General features: G+C 34.3%; 1 protein-coding gene across 1 annotated transcript in view; it reads left to right on the forward strand.

Moving 5' to 3' along the window:
• The window catches only part of PRKN (parkin RBR E3 ubiquitin protein ligase), a 705,198-nt gene that overhangs the window by 354,690 nt on the left and 329,053 nt on the right, over positions 1 to 21,455 (forward strand). Inside the window, exon 6 of the mRNA XM_050316170.1 lies at positions 893 to 1,008. Coding sequence (XP_050172127.1) covers positions 893 to 1,008 — 116 coding nt within the window. The remainder of the gene's footprint in view (positions 1 to 892; positions 1,009 to 21,455) is intronic.

Raw genomic sequence — 21,455 nt, forward strand, 5'->3', positions numbered from 1 at the left:
CTTACCTTCCAATTCACACTTCATTTATAGCAATATTTATGTTTTCATTACAAACTTCCACAATTCGATACTGGAAAATAGGTCTTGTTTCAACAAAGAAACTACAAACTGTAATCTGTGGCTCCTATTGGAAAGCACATGTCTTCAGACAGCTTTTATTTACATATAGAGTGATTTGGACATTTAGGGCAATCTCTTATAACAACTCCTTATCAAAGAATGGTGTGATTCCTATGGCTTTCCCTGGGGTGCAAGGGAAAAGAGAACAAAACACACAGTTGTGTGACAAGTGTGATGCTAATGAAGGCTATGTAAAGAGGCTATGTAGAGCAGTATGGACTAAAGCAACTTAATTCAAACACCATATATACGTAATATGGGTTCCAAGAAAGCTAGAACTTGCTTTTATGTGATGGTAAAATTGTATCTTAAAGATTACCAACATCACAAAAGCAAGGCCAGACTTTACTAATTTAAAACTAAAATTCTGTGTTGTAGAATTCAGAAAATGTTAATATCTGTAATTAAAAAAGTGGAAATATTAATGCATGTTTACAATGAGAGTATTTTGCTTTTGATGACTATATTTAGATGAAGTCTAAATAATGCAAATTTTTTATGTAAATCCAGAAAGTCACAGAATGTGTCACACTGGTATGAATTTAGTACACAAGTAGATATCTTCTTTACTAGGAAAGTCACTGAACAAAATACACACCTATACTGGTATTTTTGCAAGGGATCCCTTGTAAACCTTTCCTAATGATTGTCCTCCTTTGCTGTTGGAAGTGGTGATTTGTCTGTTCTCTCAAATGTCAGTTAGCCAAAGATAAAGGAAGGACGTGAGCAGCAGGTACATAATCTTCTCTTTATCTCTCCTTCAATATTTCAGGAGTTTTACTTTAAATGTGGAGCACACCCAACCACTGACAGTGAAACATCTGTGGCTTTGAACCTCATTACAACAAACAGTCGCTGTATCACATGTATAACATGCACTGATATTAGGTAAGTACAACAAAAAGTGTCAAAAGATGCACAGTCTCAGTGCTTCACAGTACTTATCACTTCCAAAGAGCCTTTTATCCTCTGTTTTCCTTTTTATAGATTTCTTTTTTCCCCTGGTAGCATGGTGAAAAGTGGGCCATATTTTCAGAAGTGTTCTTTGTTTTGCTGGCACAATTACGGTTCACACTTTTGTACTTAGTTCTGTTGCACTTAAAAAATCTGACTACTTAAGTCTAACTAAAAACCTCGAGTGCTCGAGGTAGTGGCAAAACTGTGTAGATATTTTCTGCTAATACGTACTCAAAAACCAATGAAAGAATGCTTGATTTTGGAGTGGGACAGACTGTTCCTGCAGAAATTAACTTCTTGGTGTTTGTTCTATAAATCAAAGTAAAATGCATCTGTTCTCATGTTTCTGTTTATTGCAGTTTTAAATACTGTAATCCATCTTTGCGTATGGTATTTGGGCTCATACTTTCAAGAATACCCATTACTTGCAAATGCGTGGACTAAAAACCAATTGCCCGAAAAAGACAGCTACCATTGTAGTGAAGAATTACCTGAAACACATTTATCTACTGATTAGGAGGTTTTTTGCATAAAAATGTATACCAAAAGGAATTGCAAAATGGTAGTTGTCTGAAGGGACACTCAAACTGTACTGATTCATATGGTGTGTCTTCTGGAAAGAGCAGCTGATTTTGGCAGCATCCTCTGTGGTGTATTTACAGAACTGGATCCAAGAACAGGTTAAATAAAGGCCAAATGTCAGTCTCTGTCAAATTGGTACCTCAGCATTTTGCAGCAAGTGTGCAGACTCAAATACTAAGAAATTATTTTAGTTTCTGATTTTAACTTTTGCCAGTTGCAAAGAGGATCAAATGTAAGCCTTTGACCATTGCAAAGAGTGAGAGATTGGACAATGAAATCATTTATCAGTGCTGCATAAGTATTGTAAAATCTTTGGGCTACTTATGAAATCTCTGCTCAGTTTTTTGAGTTTCTAATTCTTTTCTCCAACCTAGGATTCTTGTAATATTTATATATAACTCCAAGACGTTACACAAATACTCATAATCTTAGATGATTGTACTAGCAATTACTTTCTAACACTCTTATGCAGTTGAAAAGTAGCATCCAGGGCACTCTGCAGTTTGTAGTACTTTGTGAAACCTTCATCATTCTGTAGCATTCAGGTGGAAAAGAGGATTAACTGTATTCGCTACATTAGCTGTTACTTTATATTAGCTTCACTATAGTAAAATGAAAAATTTGTGTCTGTTCTTCAAAATACATTTTTCTACCTTTTTATTCTGAAGAAAAAAAATAAAACAGGAAAAGATGGCAACCAGGTACTGTTTACATATTTCTGAAATATTTTTGTACACTGTATCTCTAGTTGGTTCCATCCATTTATCATGGACAGTTAGTCCACCACAGGCAGAGCAATTAAGCTTCAAGATACTTGGCATAGCATTTGTATGGTTTTAGCAATCCTCATAAAAATCTAATTTAAAGCAGCAGCATACTCTGTTATATAGAAAAATACAAAGTGGAAGTAATGTTATAGTCTACTGCCAGTTTTTGTTCTCAAGTTTACATTAGGCACACTTTTATTGCCTTAGGTTTATATTTTCTATGAATATATTCATGCAGCTCTGACCACCAGAGTGAAATACTTCAGAGCCAAATACCCTTGTAGGGCTATCCTAAATCCATAGACAGTTTTCCACGTAGTGTGATGCCTTCCAATGTATTCTGTTTTTCTACAGCAGAGTTAATCTGAATTGGCAACCTTTATGCATTTATTTTTTTTTCTGTAGCATTCAAGGTGATGGGTTGCTATTCTATGGCTTTGAAGAAGCTTTAATAGGTTGAGCAAATGGCTGAAAGTTGAAACAAATACTAAAACTGTTCAATCCTCAAGGGGAGATCTGCTTTTGTCAACTGTTTCCAGTAGAAATAACATCAAAAGGGGTTAGGAGTACCCCAGGGTACCCATAAATCACGCTCAGGAATAACAGCAGTTTTAAGCAGTGTAAAAATAAAATGTGCAGAGCAGAAATGCCTCACGCCATCTTTCACAACCTCAGTAGGGTACAATTCCTAAAGGCACCATTATTTTTAGCTTTCAGCAGATACAGATAAGTGTAAAAGATGCATAGGACTTGCTGTCACTTAATGGGTAGAAAGAACTCTCTGGAAGGAGAAGTATTTCCTCTGTTATCAAATATATTTTAGTCAAATAAATCCCTTCTTCATAGTCTTGAAAAAAGGAATGTTTTGCTCTGTTTCAATAATGGAGTCTTGTAATATGTTGCTCTGTTATTTGGACTTCTTAATACTGGAGTTGGAAATGAGAGGTTCATATTGCTAGTGGTGATAGTTAGAAGTGCATATGCTAGCTGTTCTTCAAGGGTAACTGCAGTGTAAGGTCTTTGTCATAATTCTTTTCAGCCAAATCAATTTAGACTGTGATCATATTAGACTCCATGGGCAGGAGAGTAATGGATAAGGTCAGTACTTGGAGGGAAAAGAAGTGAAGTCCTGTTGGAAATTCGGTGGGCACCTCTCTTCTCCTTCAGATAATAAAAAATTAATGACTGCATGTCATTAACATAACAGCGTGTTAATCTGGTTTTGATGGGATTACTTTCGGCCTTCTAAGCTACTTATGATCTCTTAATCAATCATGGTTTTTTTCAGTCTATGTTTTTTCTGAAGAAAAAGTACAACTTGGAAAATTTTTCTCTGCAGTAGTGGTTTGCGTCATCCTCTTATCACTTTGTCTTGCTCATTTGCTTTATTGTAGAGTCAGGACTGAGACTGATGAGTTTTATTTTTATGGGGTAGTGTTCCCAAATTGGGAAAGGAATAGAATAATTTTCTTCTCAATAAATACATATATGAATGATTTTCAGTTGTGGTTTTTACCTGTGAATTTAATAGGCCAAAAGAAGACCAGCTCCTCAAGTTTATTATGGGTGGGGATTAGGATTTTTGTCATTTCATATTTTGGGTTTTGATCTTTATGACATTACTGTTGATATAGATGTGCCATGTTCCTTATTAACCACGACATGTTGTCCCATATTGTGCATTAATGTTGTATGTTGCTCTGAAGTAAAGTATTTCTTCAGTTGTAGTCTAAAATATTGTTTAGAGACATCTGAAATAATTTGTCTTACCTTTCTTTCTTCCTGTAAAATATATATGATATTAAGATAGTCTGGATTCAAAAATAAAAAGGGAGAAAGAATATCAGAGAAGGAATATAGCAGTGACTATGTCAAAAAGTATATGAGTGTCATGGGTTTGCCCAGAGCAAACCCACAACAATGAGGTAGCAGATCTGCAATGGTATTCAAAACCTTTACAACACAAATAGTTCCAGAATCTTTAGTTCATTATTTGAATTCAGTGCTACAGCTCAAGAGACAATTTCCAAAATTCAGCTTCTGATAAGGATTTGTTTCAGAACTGTTAATGTTTTTGATGTGAAGAAACTGTATTACAAATTTGATTCAGGTCAATTTTGCTATTATTTGAAGAGACCTTCTGTTTTCTGAGATGAAAATGCAGACCATGTCCATTAAATGATGTTGTCAATGTGATATTTTTCAGAAGAGTAAATAGCACCTTGTTGTAGACTTAAAATTGCTATTTCTCTTTGCTTTGGGGGTAAAAGATTCTAAGTTTACGTCTTGGGCCATTATAGTCCAAGGAAGTTATTGAATCTTTGTTTAGCTTATCTATTTAAAGTATGTTTTCCCTCTCTGTGAACTGTGTTGATAATGCTGTCTGGGCTCCAAATGTCTGCCTGCTTCATTCTGTTGTCTTTATATATCTTGAGCTGTTCAAAGATGAGTGGGAAAAGATAATGCTAAGAAGTAAATCTACTTTGTCTAAGTACTGTGACCATCAGGGACAATGTCTACTCTTTTCTCTCCTAAAGTTCCTGAAATTAGTGAGATTTCTTAAGAATCACTTATTTAGAGTAAGAAATTAATAAAATATAAAACTAAGAACAGTTACTAATTGGTTTTGAGCTTTTTTCTTTTCCCCAGTAAGTTAGCCTAGAGAAAACATTTTGTTGGCACTTCTGTTGCTATTTTATTCTTTGGTGGTGCACCCTGTGGACTTTAGACTCAAAGACTTGTACCACAGGCTTCTGGAAGATGTGCCTCATGCATGAAATTCAGTTGCCTTAACCTTTTTATTGAATGGTAATCACTAGTATGCAGCAGCCCCTTTTGGCAATGACAGGACATTAGTGCAATTCTTACAGTTTTACCTCTGAATCTATTAAGATCTGCACTGCAACTGCATCTCAGTGAGACATTTTCCAGCTTCTAGAGATCTGCAAAGAAAAGAATAGATTGGCAACACTATTGTGCTGTCATATTGTACACGTCCTTTGCTGGTGGGGGACAGGTGAGGAGGACTTTATGCAACCTCATTCATTTCCTTTGCTGAGCATAAAGCATGTACTTCTTTTTCCTCCAGCTGGGAGAACAAAAGTTTTTCTTCATTATGATGGTGGTTTTTTTACATTAATCCTTTGCTTGGCATTTGTGTTGGTGTACAGCTGAAAAAAAAAGGACAAATTGAAGGGAATGTGTTGACTATCTGTGATTTTTTTTTTTTTTTTTTACACTTACCCTTTTGTTTATGAATAATAAATATATATGGATTGTGGTATGTTTATGTGTGTTTGAAACAGGCATGGCTGAGAATTTTTATGGTACTCACAAGTGAATTTTATTTCCAATTTGAATTTATTTCAATAATGTACATCTCCAGATTCCTATGGGATACATGTCATCAATTGCATTTTTCATTTGATGTGTCACCTGAAGCCTGCAGATTGCAGAATATTGTCAATAGGCTCTATATTAGATGTTGTATCTTTTTTGCCATTCTTATCCATGGCATGATTAATGCAGTGAACTGTTTTTGCAGATTTCTTTGCTTATATATTTTATGCATGTTGCAAGACACAAAGACTTAAAAGTTTTAGTGGATTTGGATGATTAAGTAGTTTTAGTATATCAGGTATCCAAGTGTACCCCATCCAAGATTTCATTTTCTAACTTGCAAAATATTCTGAGGAAGTCTGACTACTTGCATATAAGCAAACAATGAAAAATGATAGGTAATGATTCTAATTTTTTGTGCAAGTACTGTAAGTTTAAATGTTAAAGTTAGAATTCATTTCCAATGTCTAAGAAAAGCAGAGTAGCAAATGTTTGTAAAATGTTATTCAAAGAGATGTTTTTGAAATTTGCAAGCCCACAGAATGCCTTTTCTCTCATAGACATCTGCGGGTTCAAGTGTCTGGGACTTTCTTTTCTTTCTTTTTAAAATTAATTCCTTAACACAGAAGACAAAGAATTTTCATCTCTGGTTAGTTTTGCTTCAGGCAAGGTTGGTAATAGCTGAATATTATCACCTTCTGATAGCAGTGTAGTGACCTATGAGAAATGTTATTGGAGGTCACAATCCAGTTGTCTTTGGAGAGATATCTATATTTCAAAGACACACCATCACGGGTGATACTAATTAGCAAACCTCATCATCTCAGCAGAGACCTGAGATCTGAACGAACAAGGTGAACAAATTGCAAAGATATGTTTCTTTGAGGTCTCAACTGAAGTATTATGGGAAGGTTTTATGGACGAACATCAGCTGTTGCTCTCTGCTATGAGCTGGCAGTTTGGCTAATCTTGCCCTTCAGTAATCTGAGAGCTGTTGTACCATTGCCTCTATTGTCTCTGACTTTCTTTTATCATATTTTAAAAATTGGCAACAATAAGGAATTGAATGTGATTATGTGACAGATGAAGAAAATTTTACAAAATCAAGTGCAACAATGAGAAGTCTGCCCTTTTAAAAAAAATGTCACTGCTTTAATGTTTTTAATGAATTGACATTTAGTTACTAATATTCAATGTGTCATTAATGAATCATTGATGGAAGATGGGAGACAAACATTCTTTGGAAACAAATTTAAATATAGATAAGTAACTTTTCTTTTTTGTGTGAAAATTCTTTTCAAATATAGTTCAGATACAGCATGACATTTTAGTTGTGTATATACGCACAATTATGTATGTACACATATGGATTGCTAGCATGTAGGAAAAAAAGTAACATGTCTTTTAAACTTATATATATTAATTTATTTCTCTAAGAAGCTGATTTTGTGAAGAATGTGCTCTGCTTACCATTTTACGCACAGTTATGTACGATTTCTGCCGTATCAAGGCAGATTTGCAATGTAACACATCTGCCTGACGTGACATTTCCAGCTTTTCCAACCCTGACCCCTTCCTTCACAGCTACTCTTCTGCTACTTGGGGGGTAAAACTACTCTATCCTGCTTAACTGAACATCAGCAGAAGTAGTAAAAGCAGAAAATTCATTTTTCTGCTGAACTGAAAGAACTTATCACAGGTATGAAGGAGTCATGGGATGGAGTGTCTTGACTCATTGCTGATTTTTACAGTAATATATATGTTTGTACATATAGGTATATATGAGTTTTGATACATATAAATGTTTTTGAAACAACCACTGCTATGAGTGTTGGAAACAATCACAGCTGAATTTTATTTCTGTTATGAATTGACTTATGTAATGGGCATTTCTAACTTCATATGACAGAGTACATCTCCTCCATTTAATTTTCCCAGTTTCAGTTTTATCCAAATCTCCTTTTTTTTCATTTTTTATTTTCAGTGTCACAGAGAGAAAGAGTATGTGTAGAACAGAAACTAATTTAGTTGCTACTAATAAGGATCTATTTAATTGAGTTTAGTTTTGAGAAAATAATTTTTAATTTTTTTATCATTTTATCACTTGATGTTTAGGAAAGAAATGTATTCCATTAGGACAAAAGAGACTGAGAAGATACAGACAACTCAATAAATTGAAAAGTATATACAGAGTGTAGACTGTTATTGAAGCAGAAGTTAAATAAAGAGAAGTAAATTGCTAAGCACTCCTATGAAGGCCATTGAAAAATGGTGAACATTAAGTCCATTAAAACCTAATTTTTGGAAGACTTTGTAAGACAATTGTTTAACATGGAAGAAATAAAGCCATTAAATCTGTGTCTGACAGAAAATCATAGAGTAATTTGTTAGAATTTACATTGAATTGAATAATTCTTTTAGGATGCTATGTCTTGGATAAAATCTCATAGAATGAATTTAACTGTAGCTTTAGATACACAGAAAAATAAATACTCTTTCTATTTATATGTATAAAGCACTATAGAGAGAAAAGTAATATGAGCATTTGCTTTCCATTATGGTTTATATTTTCTAGGCTATTTTTGAGTCATAAAATCATAGTGAGATCATTGACATCTGCTATAGCAGTATTGTTAAACTCTGATCATTGTAATTTAGCAAAAAACTGGGAAGCAGGGAAGAGGGGAGTAAGTGCTTATGGAAGATGTAGTTGGCATTTACAGCATAGAGAAACAAAAGTGAAAATATCCCAGAAAGAATAAAACTGCCTGGCATCAAAAACCTAAATATACACAAAACAGAATAATTTTATTTGCAGAAACTTAGCAAAAATTGAAAAGAGGGCAAATTGGGCAAATGTACCAGGATGTAATTTCTGAAATCAAACACATGAAGAACTGTTCAGCAGACAGAGAACCTGTCATACATAATATGCAGGGAACTTTATTAAATGTTGCTTGACACTTCATAGAGTCACTTAATGATCTAATATGGAACAGTGACAGTTGTCCTAGGTAACGTCTTTAAGAGTCATTGAATTCCTCAGTGAAATAGCTCTGTAGGAGTTGTTACGAGATTTCAGAAATGCCTAATTCAAATAAACATTTTAGGAAAATAACGTGTATGAGCTACAATGGCAAGTGTTTGCTCATTGCTTTCAATTGATGTCTGGGACAACATACTGCTCTCAAATCATAGAATCATATTTGTGATGTATACCACGTTCAGGGGTATCTGGGTACAGATTTTACCTTGGAAAACAGGGAGGGATTGAGGACTATGTTTGAGAAATATGTTCACTTGTATACATTTAATAAACAGGGAGAGTTACTGCTTTTTTCCTCTTTAAACCATGATGTAGAATAAACTGTCATAGCACTCTACTGATTAACATCAGTATAAGGAAAGCATTTCACACATTTTCTATTTAGTTATAAACCATCGAACATGCAAAGCTCTCCATGTATTATAGTCCTGATGGAACTTTATTGGAATTTAATAATTAAAATTACTTTTTTTTTTTTTTAAACAACCCATGATCATTCATAGTTCCCTCCTCTCCCTCATTTTTCAGATGTTGTTAAAGGTTGACTCTGAAGTTGGGAGAGTTTCTGAAGCCAGCCAGTCTCTTCTTTATTTTGTTCTTTAAGAAAAACCAGTAGGGTTCTAATTTTTTTTTGGATGAAATACTAAATAATTGTAATAATAGTATTGTGGTTGTATAATGATAAATGATAGTAAAAAATTTTAGAGTAAATTGCTTTGATGGACTAAGTTGTTTATCAACTAAATTATCAGCACAACTAAATTTTCTTTATAGAGGGAAAATCCAGGTCAGGGTCAGGCAGGAGCATAGAAAATAAAGTCCCATGGTGGAACTTGAAACATAGACAAAGTCAAGTTAAATTGTTTATAAACAGCAGTTATGAACTTGGTGCAAAAAGATGCTGATTTGCAGTGTGGTTTGAAAATGACAAGAAATAAATCATAATCAAAATCAATCGAAATTTTTTAAGTTCAGTCAATGTGACATGTTGAGGGAGGTAGATGCAGACGTTTTAAAACTGATGAAAATGCACTTGATTAAGGGAATGATAATTTTCCCAGTACAAGTTTGTAAATGGTAGTGATATTACACTGGCATGTCAATGTAAGAATGCTACAAGAAAAATGAGACCAATAAAAGCACATTTTTGTATTGGTACAAACTCCTATGCTAAGACTTATATTTTCACTTGACATGTTAGTTTGAGTTATGTTTATGTTATAGTTATGTTTTATGTTTGAGTAATTCCTTATTACTACACTCTGAAATGCAGTAAGCAGAATGAAAACAAGCATATTTGTCCATCAAAAGTGTTTGATTTTTTTTTATATTCCTCCAATTTCACTGATACAACTTTCTCTTGCAGAGAAAATAAATCTTACAGTTGATCTCTGAAGATCGACTGTGACTGTGGTTGAACATGCTGTTGGAAGGGTTCAGTATTAGTGAATAGTGATTAAAGTAGTAGGGAAAATGTGGGTTGCTAGATAGCAAGATAAGAGAAAAATGTTTCCTACTCTGCTGAATACATGAGTTAGTATAAGTGCTCCTTCTTTGTGCAAAGAATGCACAGCCTTCTCTGAGTCAGTTTTGTCTCACTCTAAGGGTGTGTACTCCTATATGTTTTTTTAAGTGAAACGGGACTTTGAATAATTTTTCATATAAATTTATATAATTCATATGTGTGTATATAGATATACATTCTTACTTGTATGTATTCACTTCTTTCTTTGTCTTCCTTTCTTCTCTATAAGCAATCCTTAGTTATTTGAAGTGCATTATATTTATAAACATACCCACTCCACCACCCTCCCTTGCTGCCCCCTCTCCCCCCACCACACTCCCAACTACACAGTTCTTATTCCACTTTGCACAGGAGACAAATCTGCTGATATTTCTGGTAAAGCAGGAACCAAACAGTGCTCTTCTGGCATGCAAATGCCATTTGCATTTTACAAATTCCTCTTTGTTTTGTTTAAAGCAACAAAGAGAAAAGTCAAACCACTTCCCAGAAGATACATTCTCTGTGACCCCTAAAAGCAGTGTCATCCAAACAGTTGCCAAGAAACCCAGGACCAACCTACTGAGGTACACAGTACAGCAAAACCGACTACACTCAGAGATGTCATCTCTCTGAATCTGGCCAACCTGTCCTTGCAAAGGGATTGACAATGCTGATGTCCATCTTGAACTATACTCAGGAGCAAGACTATGCCTTTGCTCCCTATGGAATATCTAAACTTGCTGGTGTTTATTGGATTTTCTGACAAAATAAGTTTTATTTATTCACTTTTACTATATATGCCTCAAAAGGTGTCAGACCATGTCCTGATCAGGAAGCATGAGGTGAGAGTGAAGCTGCAATATGGTTCAGTCTGGTTATATAAAAATAAAGCAGCTTCAAAAAATCATTTATTCAGTTCAAGCATTTGTAATGTAGTATTGTGTTTAAAGTAAAATACTGAAATAAGAATAGAGAAAAAGTATTTTAAAGACTTCCATCATTGAGTTTCAAGAAATAGTTCTCTTTCTATCTTGTCCTTGAAATATGTCTATAATTTCAGCCAAAAATAGTTGTTATTGTTTTGTGAGGGTATATTTTTGTGCATTTGTCTGCTAAAGTAATTGTAATTAAAAAAATACCTTTTAAACAGGAATCAAAATACTGCAGTAGGTAGTAAATGAAACTGACTTTGCATGAAAGCTTTAATTTCTTCACCATCTCGGAAAGACAATTGTAGTGGTCCCTGTGAGTAGAGAAAGTTTCAAGTAAATATTCTTGTTAGTATTCGTGGGCTCTGTGTCTAGCAAAGAATAGCCACGCTAATGCAGCTATATAAACTGGTCCTTACCAGGTCCTACAGGTATGAATGCCAAGGCTGTTGAACTCTTCTCTTTAAGAACTGATTACCTCCTTATGCCTCAGTCACTCTGCTTGTTGCCAGTGTGGTCCCTGCTGTGCCCTCTTCACCACTCTCTCTTCTTTCTCCCACCTCCTCCTTAAAAGGACAGAGGAAGATGCAGTGGGTGACATAAGGAAGAAAGAAGAGAAGAAAGCCAAATCTACTACCATTCTTCATCCCATCCTGCCTATCCTGTAGAATGAAATGGGAATGATACATTACTCTGTAGTGGGTGCGCTTTCTCTCACCTCGACCCTTTAGACTCTGATTCTTCAAATACTTTTGTAGGTCTGGATATTTTTTTATGATGCCAATGGGGATAAGTGTTTGCAGGTTAGGACTTATGTACTGCATAACTGCAGATCATTTTCACATAAATAGAACTATGATTTTTCCAGAAATAAGTACCTTCTACAAATGCACGACCTGTCTCTCTTGCATTCAGCTGTGACCTTGAAAACTGATTAACAAGATTTTACTCTAAGGGATGCAAGGCTTCACATAAAGCAAGTGAAGCATATACAGGCCCTTGAGGGGTACTTAGAGTATCTAATGGTCATTCCTTTCTCTTTTAATGCTATTAGGTGATTCTGGCTTGTGGCAATCCGTAGTACTTTTCTCTTTATTTAATTTTTGTGCTACAGATTTTATGAAATATCTTATTACAACCTCTCTTTTATGTTTTAAAGACAAATTACTCTATATATCTGGTATGCTTAGTGTCTTCTTTAGCTACTCAGAAGTTTTGGGTTGTTTTATTGTTTTTACATTTCATTAACTTTGGCACAGTAAGATGAAAAGTTAAGGAGAGTTATGATTACCTAAACTTGAAAATAAAGTGGTTCTTGTGAAAAGCATGAGGAGGGCTTTGAATGCAGAACTCTTAAAGGAGAAAACCATTCTACATTCAACTTGGCACATTTTAATGCAATAACTTTTAGATGTTGCATCTGACAAAAGTATCTTAGGAAATATTCTGGGCATCATTTATATAGCTTTTGACAAAAATTAGAACACTGCAAAAGTCTGCCTTTTTTCTCAGGTGAAAATAAGAAAAAAATCAAGACTGCAGTATGCCTGCTTGGTGTTACAGGCACAGGAATTTTCTCCCAGTCAATGTGCTGCCTCTACATAAGTTAGGAAGCACTTGATTAAGCTTCCTCCCAGTATGAGATGTTCAGACTAGCCTAGATAAGCAACAAAATATGAGACCTTCTGCTACTGTCCTCTGAAAAGGCCTCAAGAAGTTCCTTGGTCAGAGGCATAACAATTCATTTATTGTTTCTGAATTTAGGTGTTCCATTATGGCTGTGTTAAAACCAGAGTATCTTCAATTTACAGGAGTGCCTATGTTAAAAAAAACCCAGAGAACCTGGGTTTTTGAATTCAATAACATGTCCTTCATAACACTTAAATTTTTGTTATATTTTATAATCTTCCTTACAAAGTTTAATTTAAATTATTATTTTGTTATTTTGATTCTTTTTAAGCAGGCAAGTAAATTGGTTGTCATTATTGGTGTCACTGGCAACCAAAAAATTATTGTTGTTATTGGCAATCAAAAAATACTTATAGAGAGCGGTTGTGTTAGAGCTCTTTATTTATTGCTAAGGCATCTGTTAATAAAATCAGAAAATTTCTATCTCTGTGATGATTTTCTTTTAATGGAAACTGCGGATTCCTAAAATCAAATTATCAGATGCAGAATTTTTCATATTTTCTAAATGTTGGTATTAGCCCCGATTTTTTATTTTTTTTTTTTTGGGGTAAAAACCCCTCTAAAACTAGAATGGATTATCCTGGATATATAGACAGTTTGTTGTTTTTTTTTTTTCACTATTGACCTCGGGTTGCAAGGTCAAAATTCAGGTGAGATTTTTCAGGGTTTCTTTGGAACCTTGCAAAACATTATAAACTTCCTAAAACTTAGTTGGATAGATCACCACAATATTAAATGGATCGCAGAAGACAGAAAGACGTAGTAACCCTAACACTGGCAATGTATTATTGTTCCCATCAGGGTCATTGACAAAATTCCCCCGACACTTCAGCAATACAAGATCCTCGCTGTGTCTATGACCCACTCACAATAAACCTGAACCTCTCAAAGTATTGCTAATGGTTTTAACCTTTGAAGAATTAAATGTCATTGAAGGATATGTTAGTTTCCTCTAAGAGATATTTAATCTTTTATGCAGGTCTATAATAATTTTCTGGTGTGGAGGGGGAACTAGATAATGGTTTATTCTTTCCCTTGTCTTCTCTAGGATATGCGATTCCTTAGGTGAAAGACTCACACTTTTATTTTAAATTTCAATTCACAAAAAGTACCGAGAGAACTGAAAATATTCAATAGTTTTGCGTGAGTTAGAATGAAAGTCCTTACCAATGTCCAAATAGTATGCAGCTGGAGTGGTGTATACTTTTTAGACCTGTGATCTCTGTGCTATCTGTTGCACGTCTGGAGTGTGTTTGGAGCATTTATTGAGCATTACTTCATGAAGTGTGAACCATTCAGAATTGAAGGCATATAGATTAAGAAAGCATTAATGATCTAAGAGGTAGGACTTGTAACTGAATTACTGTTAGTGTTAGCTGTTTTCCTTGTCTTGTTAAAAAGGGAAAAGTTGAATGAGAAGATTTCAGTATACTACATTACATGTATAATAAGTGTGAATTTAATATTGTTAATCTTATGCCATGTAACTTTATTATGCAAACTACATGCAGTTTGATAAATATGCATTAAGATTGTGTTTCTTTATTTTTTTGGTATTGAGAAATGTTATTCAAACATTTACTTCTGTAACATGTAGAAATAGTAAAAAAAATTCAAGGCAACTATAATTAGCTGAATAGGTTTATTCTGTTAAAGTACATGGAATTGTATCATACAAAATAGCCAAATATGGATTGTATATCTAGAAATCCTGGAGGGCACATAGATGAAGACTGAAGTACCTGCTTAGTGCTCCTTGAGTAGTGTATGCTCCTAATTTTCAGTGCAAAATTTGGTGGGAGTTTGCCATCTGTGGACTTGTAGAGTTTTTCTGGAAATTTCACTCCCTTCTTATATATTATTTAGGCATGGAAATATATATATTCAAATTCCTCTCAAGTACTTAGATAGTGTAAATGTTAGAAAGGGGTGATCTATTGACAGTACTTGTTCTCCTATCTGCTTTATTGTATGGGTGCATCAGTGTTTTCTAATACATTATCCTGTCTTTGGGCTAACAAATTCTCAGTCATAGCACAGAGGAACTCTGAGAAATGTCTCACTTAGGCTTTCTTTTTTGGGCTTTCATCTGTCCAGCCAGAACAAAAAAAAAAGATGTAATTTTCATTCAATCATATTCAAATATCAGTACTCCTTCCAAAACATTTTTGAGTATGAATTCAAGTAAACTTATTTAAAACATTAATAGCATCCAGATAGCTGTATTCAGTTGCCTCAATTATCAGAAGAATCACTATTTCAACAGTACCTTACTTTGGTTTTAAGACCTCATTTTCTCCAATGATAAGAAGTATTATTTGAAAATGCACCTTTTGCTACATGCAAAAAGTAGTGCATTTATTTTTATTTAAGCAACATTGGCAAGCTGTGAAAACCTTGTTTTGAAATTAATTTGTTAATTAGAGTCTTGTAAATTATTGTACCTTTGACTTTCTAACTCTCTACATTTGTATTTGAATTACGTTTCAGTTAATGAAACACCACTTCTGAAAGTCTAAGCAGTTAAAAACAAAATACAATTTAAAGCACTCTACATGCATCTCTCAATCTTGGTGCCAGCCTTTGTGTCTTTTAAGTCTAATTTGTATTACACAAACAGGGATGTAACATATTATTTTAATAAAACATTACACAAGCAGAGAGCGTTAAAAGAGTTTTTGTGTGAGTGCTAAAATGAAAACAGAAGGCAAGGCTGAAGAGTAGCTGGTCTTGGACACCTGTAAAGTACTAAGATACGGGAAGTATAAAATACAGCACTGCCCCCATCCCTGCTTTTGTGTTCCTCATTAAAAAGCCCAATTACTCAAAACTGAGACATTTTCCTTAGGGTTTTTATCTATCAAAGTTAAGTTATTCCAGTGTTTCTGGAGCTAGAAAGAATGTGGAGAAAGTACAGTTAGTGTGTTAGAAGTGCTGTGCACCTATGAGAGATGATACCTCCATGTGCCACTGGGGCAGTGTGCCCACTTGGCAAATTGTGCTCTGGTTATAGTGCATTTCCCTATCCCAGGAAAAAGAGCAGAAACTGAATCTACTGAGAACTCATTTTCTTTTTCTCTGATGTCTTTAATTTAATAAATTTTTTAGTGTTGCTTGTAATGGCAGGAAATAAAATATTTCTATAGGGTGGTCCTTATTATGTTGATAGGATCTCTATGGTGGTTTGAGTTTTTAGAACTGAATTGGGACCTCATCTCAGTAAGCATTTAAATGTGTTTGTAGCTTATTGCATCTGAATAATGTAATTAAAATCAATAGGTTATAAATGCAGGTGTCTGTGCTTTGCTAGATTGAGACCTAGGCTCATCCAGTCTAATCCTTTTATGTTTTCTGAATGATATCCTCTCATCCAAGAAGTAGTCATGGAATATCTTTAATGAGTCCATCAGTGTGAGGTAGGACTTACAATGTTTTTTGTCACAGGAAGCAGATCTATTACTGATTACTCGGGGGGGAGGTGTTTTTGTTTTTATTTTTATGAGAATAGACAGTTCTGAAAATGTCTGCAGTCATGAGAATGAGTATCACTGGAGAGAGCTCTTTCCTCAGCCATTTGCCATCTTTTCTGGTTATCTGTGCTAATCTGTATGCATACAAAAAGATGTATTTTATATGATTCATCCTTCACTAGGCTGTTTATCCTGATGCCTTGTAATGACCCCGTATTTTCAGAGAGATATTTGTGGTTTTGATCATACTGTCTCAGACCTTCCTGTTTTCTAGAAAATGCATTATGCATATTTGCAATTCAGATGGTATTTATCTAAGGGTTAAAATATGAACACTAGTACTAAAACATGTTAAAAATATTTCTGATGAAAATTATTATTTTTCTTAGCACAGTGGGAAATATTCTTGGCCTTTCAATATGTGTTACAGAAAAGTGAGCATTCCTTCCACTTTGAGTTGCTGATCAAGAAATAAGATACTGTTACTCTGTTCATGTTCCTTTCCTTTTTCAGTTTGTTTGTTCTTTTCCAAATGTATGAATATATTATATTTTCTTTTTCAACAGGATTCATAAGATTGTATTAAGCTCCTAAGGAAGCTAGGATAATGTCCTTTGAATTCTTTTCTTCCCTTGTCCCTCTCCTTGGCCCTGCTGTGTTTACTAGATTCTGCAAAGAAATTTTTAATTTTATTTAATCAAAAGAGAAAAGGAAAAGGGTAAGAAAAAGAAAAAGAAGGCTTTACATAAGATCTGTCAAAAATGTCCATAAGGACATTTTTACACCAGCAAGCATCTTTATTTCATTTTTTCATTTGAAAAGAAAATTCTTTTCTAATTGCTTTGTATGTGCAGTAAGCAATCAGGTAGTTGAATTGTACTATAAGAAGATGTTTTAAAAATTCAGTATGAAGCAGATTGGGCAGTATTGTATTGCCCACAGTTTTAAGTACCAATGTTAAGTAGTAGGTTTGGTCATTTGGGCAGAGTATTCCATAAAAATGGCAATCTCAAAAGAAAGTTTCTACTTAGCATTTACTGATGTCTGTCTTATTTTTTACTATATGCATGAATGAAAAACACCCTACAGGTAAAATGTATTTTCAGGGTTTTTTTCATCACTCAGTTTTATTTTAAACACTTTATTTCAGTTTTGTTTATTTTATTTTAGCTTGGCTTTGGCTTTTTGATTCTGCAAAGCTTTGAGTACTCAAGTTCTAGCATAGGATGTTATTTAAATATATGCTTGACTTTGAATGTGTAGGTACTGGTGAAATACACCAACAGAAGAACAAACACTTATTCACAGCTTTTTTTTTCAATTGCCCCTTACAGTTTTTTTCTTCTTTAGTGGCTTGCCTTGTCAAAAGTCAGAATATCTAAATTTGGAGAGCCAGGAACAAAAGTACATAAATATCAGAGAAGGAGTTACTTGCAAAATCTCTGTGGGGGTAACTGTCAATCTGCAGGTGGATGAATTTCAGGAACTGAGACAACTGAAGAATTACTTCGTTAGTGGGAATTAAGAAGCTAAAAGTACAAAATTATTGGGAACTAAGATTGGTACTTTCCTTCCTTGTTGGATTGTTGGGGTGGGTTTTTTTGGTGGTTTTTCTTTTTTAAAAAATAACTCTTGGTCTCCATACAGTATCATGTTTCTTTGATATTTCAATTCTTTGCAATTTTCATGACAGTATATTTCAGTTTTATTAGTGTGGGGTAGCACTGCCCTTTAGTACAGTAAGCATGAAGTCAATGGTTTTTATCAAAAAATGGTCATTAAACTAACAGCAGAAACAGAGTAGTAACAACTTGGTCTTGGTTCAGTTGCCTGAAGTTTAAATATTCTGTAAGTATTGAGAGAAGCTCCACTTTGTGCCTTGGATTTCTGAAAGACTGCTTGTGTAACTGACACTGCAATAGCTGCCTGTGCAAAGTAAAGTAAATAAATGAAGACTTTGCAAATTCAGGCCTATGCTAACATTTTTTTTTCATTTGAGTGTTCAGTGCTTGTCAGAGAAAAAAAATTGGTGACAACTACAAGTAAAAAAAAAAAATATTTCAGCTGTGCTGGAGAGCACAAATGTCTGGAACTACTGCACCTGTGTGGGGTTTGGGTCTGATTATGGCAGCTGCTTCCCTCGTGTGCTGAAAGAAATATTGGAAGGTTTGCTTGCTTGCCTTCTTCGAGGTTTGACTTGCCACACAACTAAATGAGGAAGCCTATTTTTTGTTAGCTGCAGGTCCTTGGTACGCTATAATTTTCCCTGTGCAGAACAGCTTCTTGGTTTTGGAAGGGTTTGTAGGTGTAAGTGGAACTAGAGAACTTTGTCTAATTGCAGTCGTTATGCCTTTTTTTTTTTTTTTTTTTTTTAAATTTATACAACCTTGCTGTTTTGCCCAACTATTGGGGTTAGCATAAAATTGGCATGACTGCACTGAGTCAGCTACCTATAGTGGCTTGCTGCTTGCAAATTGCTGTTGGAAAAGGCAAGCAACTGTCAAGAGCTGTTACCCAGCCAACAATAGGCTGGGTAACTGTTCAGGCTCCAGAAAAATTGTAGGTTTTCAAATAAGAGTTATCACTATTAGAATTACTTCACGGAGAAAATTAATATCCGGTCAAAAGTTGTTAAATCAAACAAAGCATCAGTGGAGCGGGTTGCCAATAAGTGTTTTTCTCCCTGGCTTTAGAAGATTTAAAGGATCTTTCCGCAGCGTGAGACTAGGGATTAAACATCAGATTCAGGTTACAATGTTAGCTGCTACTGTGGGTAGGATTTTGATTCTGAGTCTGAGACCTAGTGCAAAGAGTTTGTTTATTTTTTGGGGTGATTGTTTTGTTTTGTTTTGTTTTGAGTTTTTCCCTTTTTTTTTTTTTTCCCTGTAAAAAACGATTGATCTGTTCTGTATTTTGATAAATTTTAAACAGTATGTATTCAGAAAATATTTGTTTATAAAACGTGGCTGTTTGGACAAAACTGCTTACAACTTCAGACAAGGAGATAAACCAAAACAATAAGGAACAGCATCCTTGTGCATTCCAAGACAAAGGATTTTAAAGACAAAAGATTTTAAAGGATTTTAAAGTGGAAAGACTTTTTTTTAAATTATGTTTTTATACATAATTGACAGTTCATTAGGTTTTTGAGCAACCTAAAGAAAAAGAAATTTGTTACTTGGTTATGAAATTGATTTTGAACACACATCAATAGTCAAAATCCATTATCTCTGGTAATAGGATGTTACAATGGCAGTATCTAATTAATAAACTTATTTGATTTGTTGAGCAACTAAAAAAATTGATTTTTAAAAAATAAATAATTCATATTTAGTTAGTTTAAAATGTGGAAGGGGCAATTGTGTTACGTGACCTCATGCTTTGTGGAGGCATTGCTAATCCCGATGAGATGTTTAAAGTGATGATTTAGTTTCGTGTAAATTAGTATCTGTTGTCTCTGCACATCTTTAAGATGTGCTGCCATACTTGTGCCGTGGGTATGAAATTAGTCTGCTGTGAACTCAGCATAGAAATTTAGCTAGAAATTTATATAACTGTATTTTAGCGTGGGAAGTAGAAAGCCTAATTTGGGAATCATTTAGGCTTTATATCACCTTTGAACTTTAAAACTACAGCATTACCTGCATGTCAGCAGTTTCTAAGTATTTTATTAGGCTGTTAATGCCACTTTTGAAAATGCGATTACAATCTGAAATAATTGTTGATATTCTCATAGATGTTTTTGAACAACATTAATTTTTCCCCCTTCCCATGCTTCAGGAAATTGGCAAGTGTTTTCTGCATAGAGTGGTGCAATTTATACTGAAATAAACGCTTTTCTAGGATTAGACCAAATATATGAGGTGGCAGACAAAATCCTGTTGTCTTTTGAAGCTGACCAGAGTTACTCTCATGTGCTGCTTGAATACTGTGGAGGTTCCTTCCAATCACCACCAGGATTGCTCAGGATTCATTCTCACACAACTAGTGCAGAAACAAAGTTGTTGTCAGCGGCTGAGGTACCTGACATTGCCCTTCAGTAAGCCTGGTTTATATTTATGTTAAATTTAAATGAAACCTCTGTAGTTTCTTCTCTCCAGAAATAAGTATATGTTCTAGCCTTGGCCTTCAGTTTTATCATCTGCTCAATTTGCAAAGAATAAGTCATATCTATAAATGCGGGTTTTATATATAAGCTTCCAAAGACATCATTCCCCCTAGTGTTCATTTTCCTCTTTCTAAAGTGAGTGGTTTAAAGGTTATTACCAAGAAAAAAAATAGCAGAATAACGGTTGTCTGTCTTAGGTAACCATAGTGTTTTCTTTCTCAAAGTGATGTTATATTCTTTCCACTGAAAATTTTAGACCTTCATAGTGGTTTTGGTTCAAGTAATATTTTCCTTAACCTGCTTTGCTGTTATCAAAATCTTGATGCTTTGTTGCTTATGTGTTCTTATGCTTAAGTATATTCTCCCTGGCTTTGCCAAGTACTTACCTCTCCAACTCATTCTACCCTGAAAGTCCTGACTTAACTTGCAGATCAAAGAAGAAATTTTGCCTTTCTTTAAAGCACCCCAGAGCTCTGGTGTATTTGTATTTTATTGGCAACCTTCAGGGTTTTTTGTTTGATTTTAAAAAAATGCAATTGGAAAGATTTATAGAGTAAGATATTTTATGTGCTCATTTTATGAGTATAGCTTTATTGTCATGATTTTAAATGGCAATGACATGAATTTTCTGTGCTGGGTGAGTTATCAACAACTTCTCAACTCCTGCCTTCAGAAGAATCTTTTTTTTTATTTTATTTTATTCTATTATTCTAAATCTCTTTTAATGATGCCTTCTAGGTAAAGAGATAATTTCATGGGAACTTCTGAAAACCGAGCTTTTTGGCTGAAGCTTTGCTTACTTTGTGACCTACATGTATATTTTGTCAATCAAGGTTGTTTCATGGTTGTGGAAATACTTTTGCCTTTCAAGAAGTGAAGTAAATAATTCGCAAAGCATATTTTAACCAAATATCCAAACACTGGTATATTTATCTTGGAATGTA

This window comes from Myiozetetes cayanensis, unplaced genomic scaffold, assembly GCF_022539395.1.
Source record: "Myiozetetes cayanensis isolate MyiCay16 unplaced genomic scaffold, myiCay2020 scf2-11, whole genome shotgun sequence".
Lineage (NCBI taxonomy): Eukaryota > Metazoa > Chordata > Aves > Passeriformes > Tyrannidae > Myiozetetes > Myiozetetes cayanensis.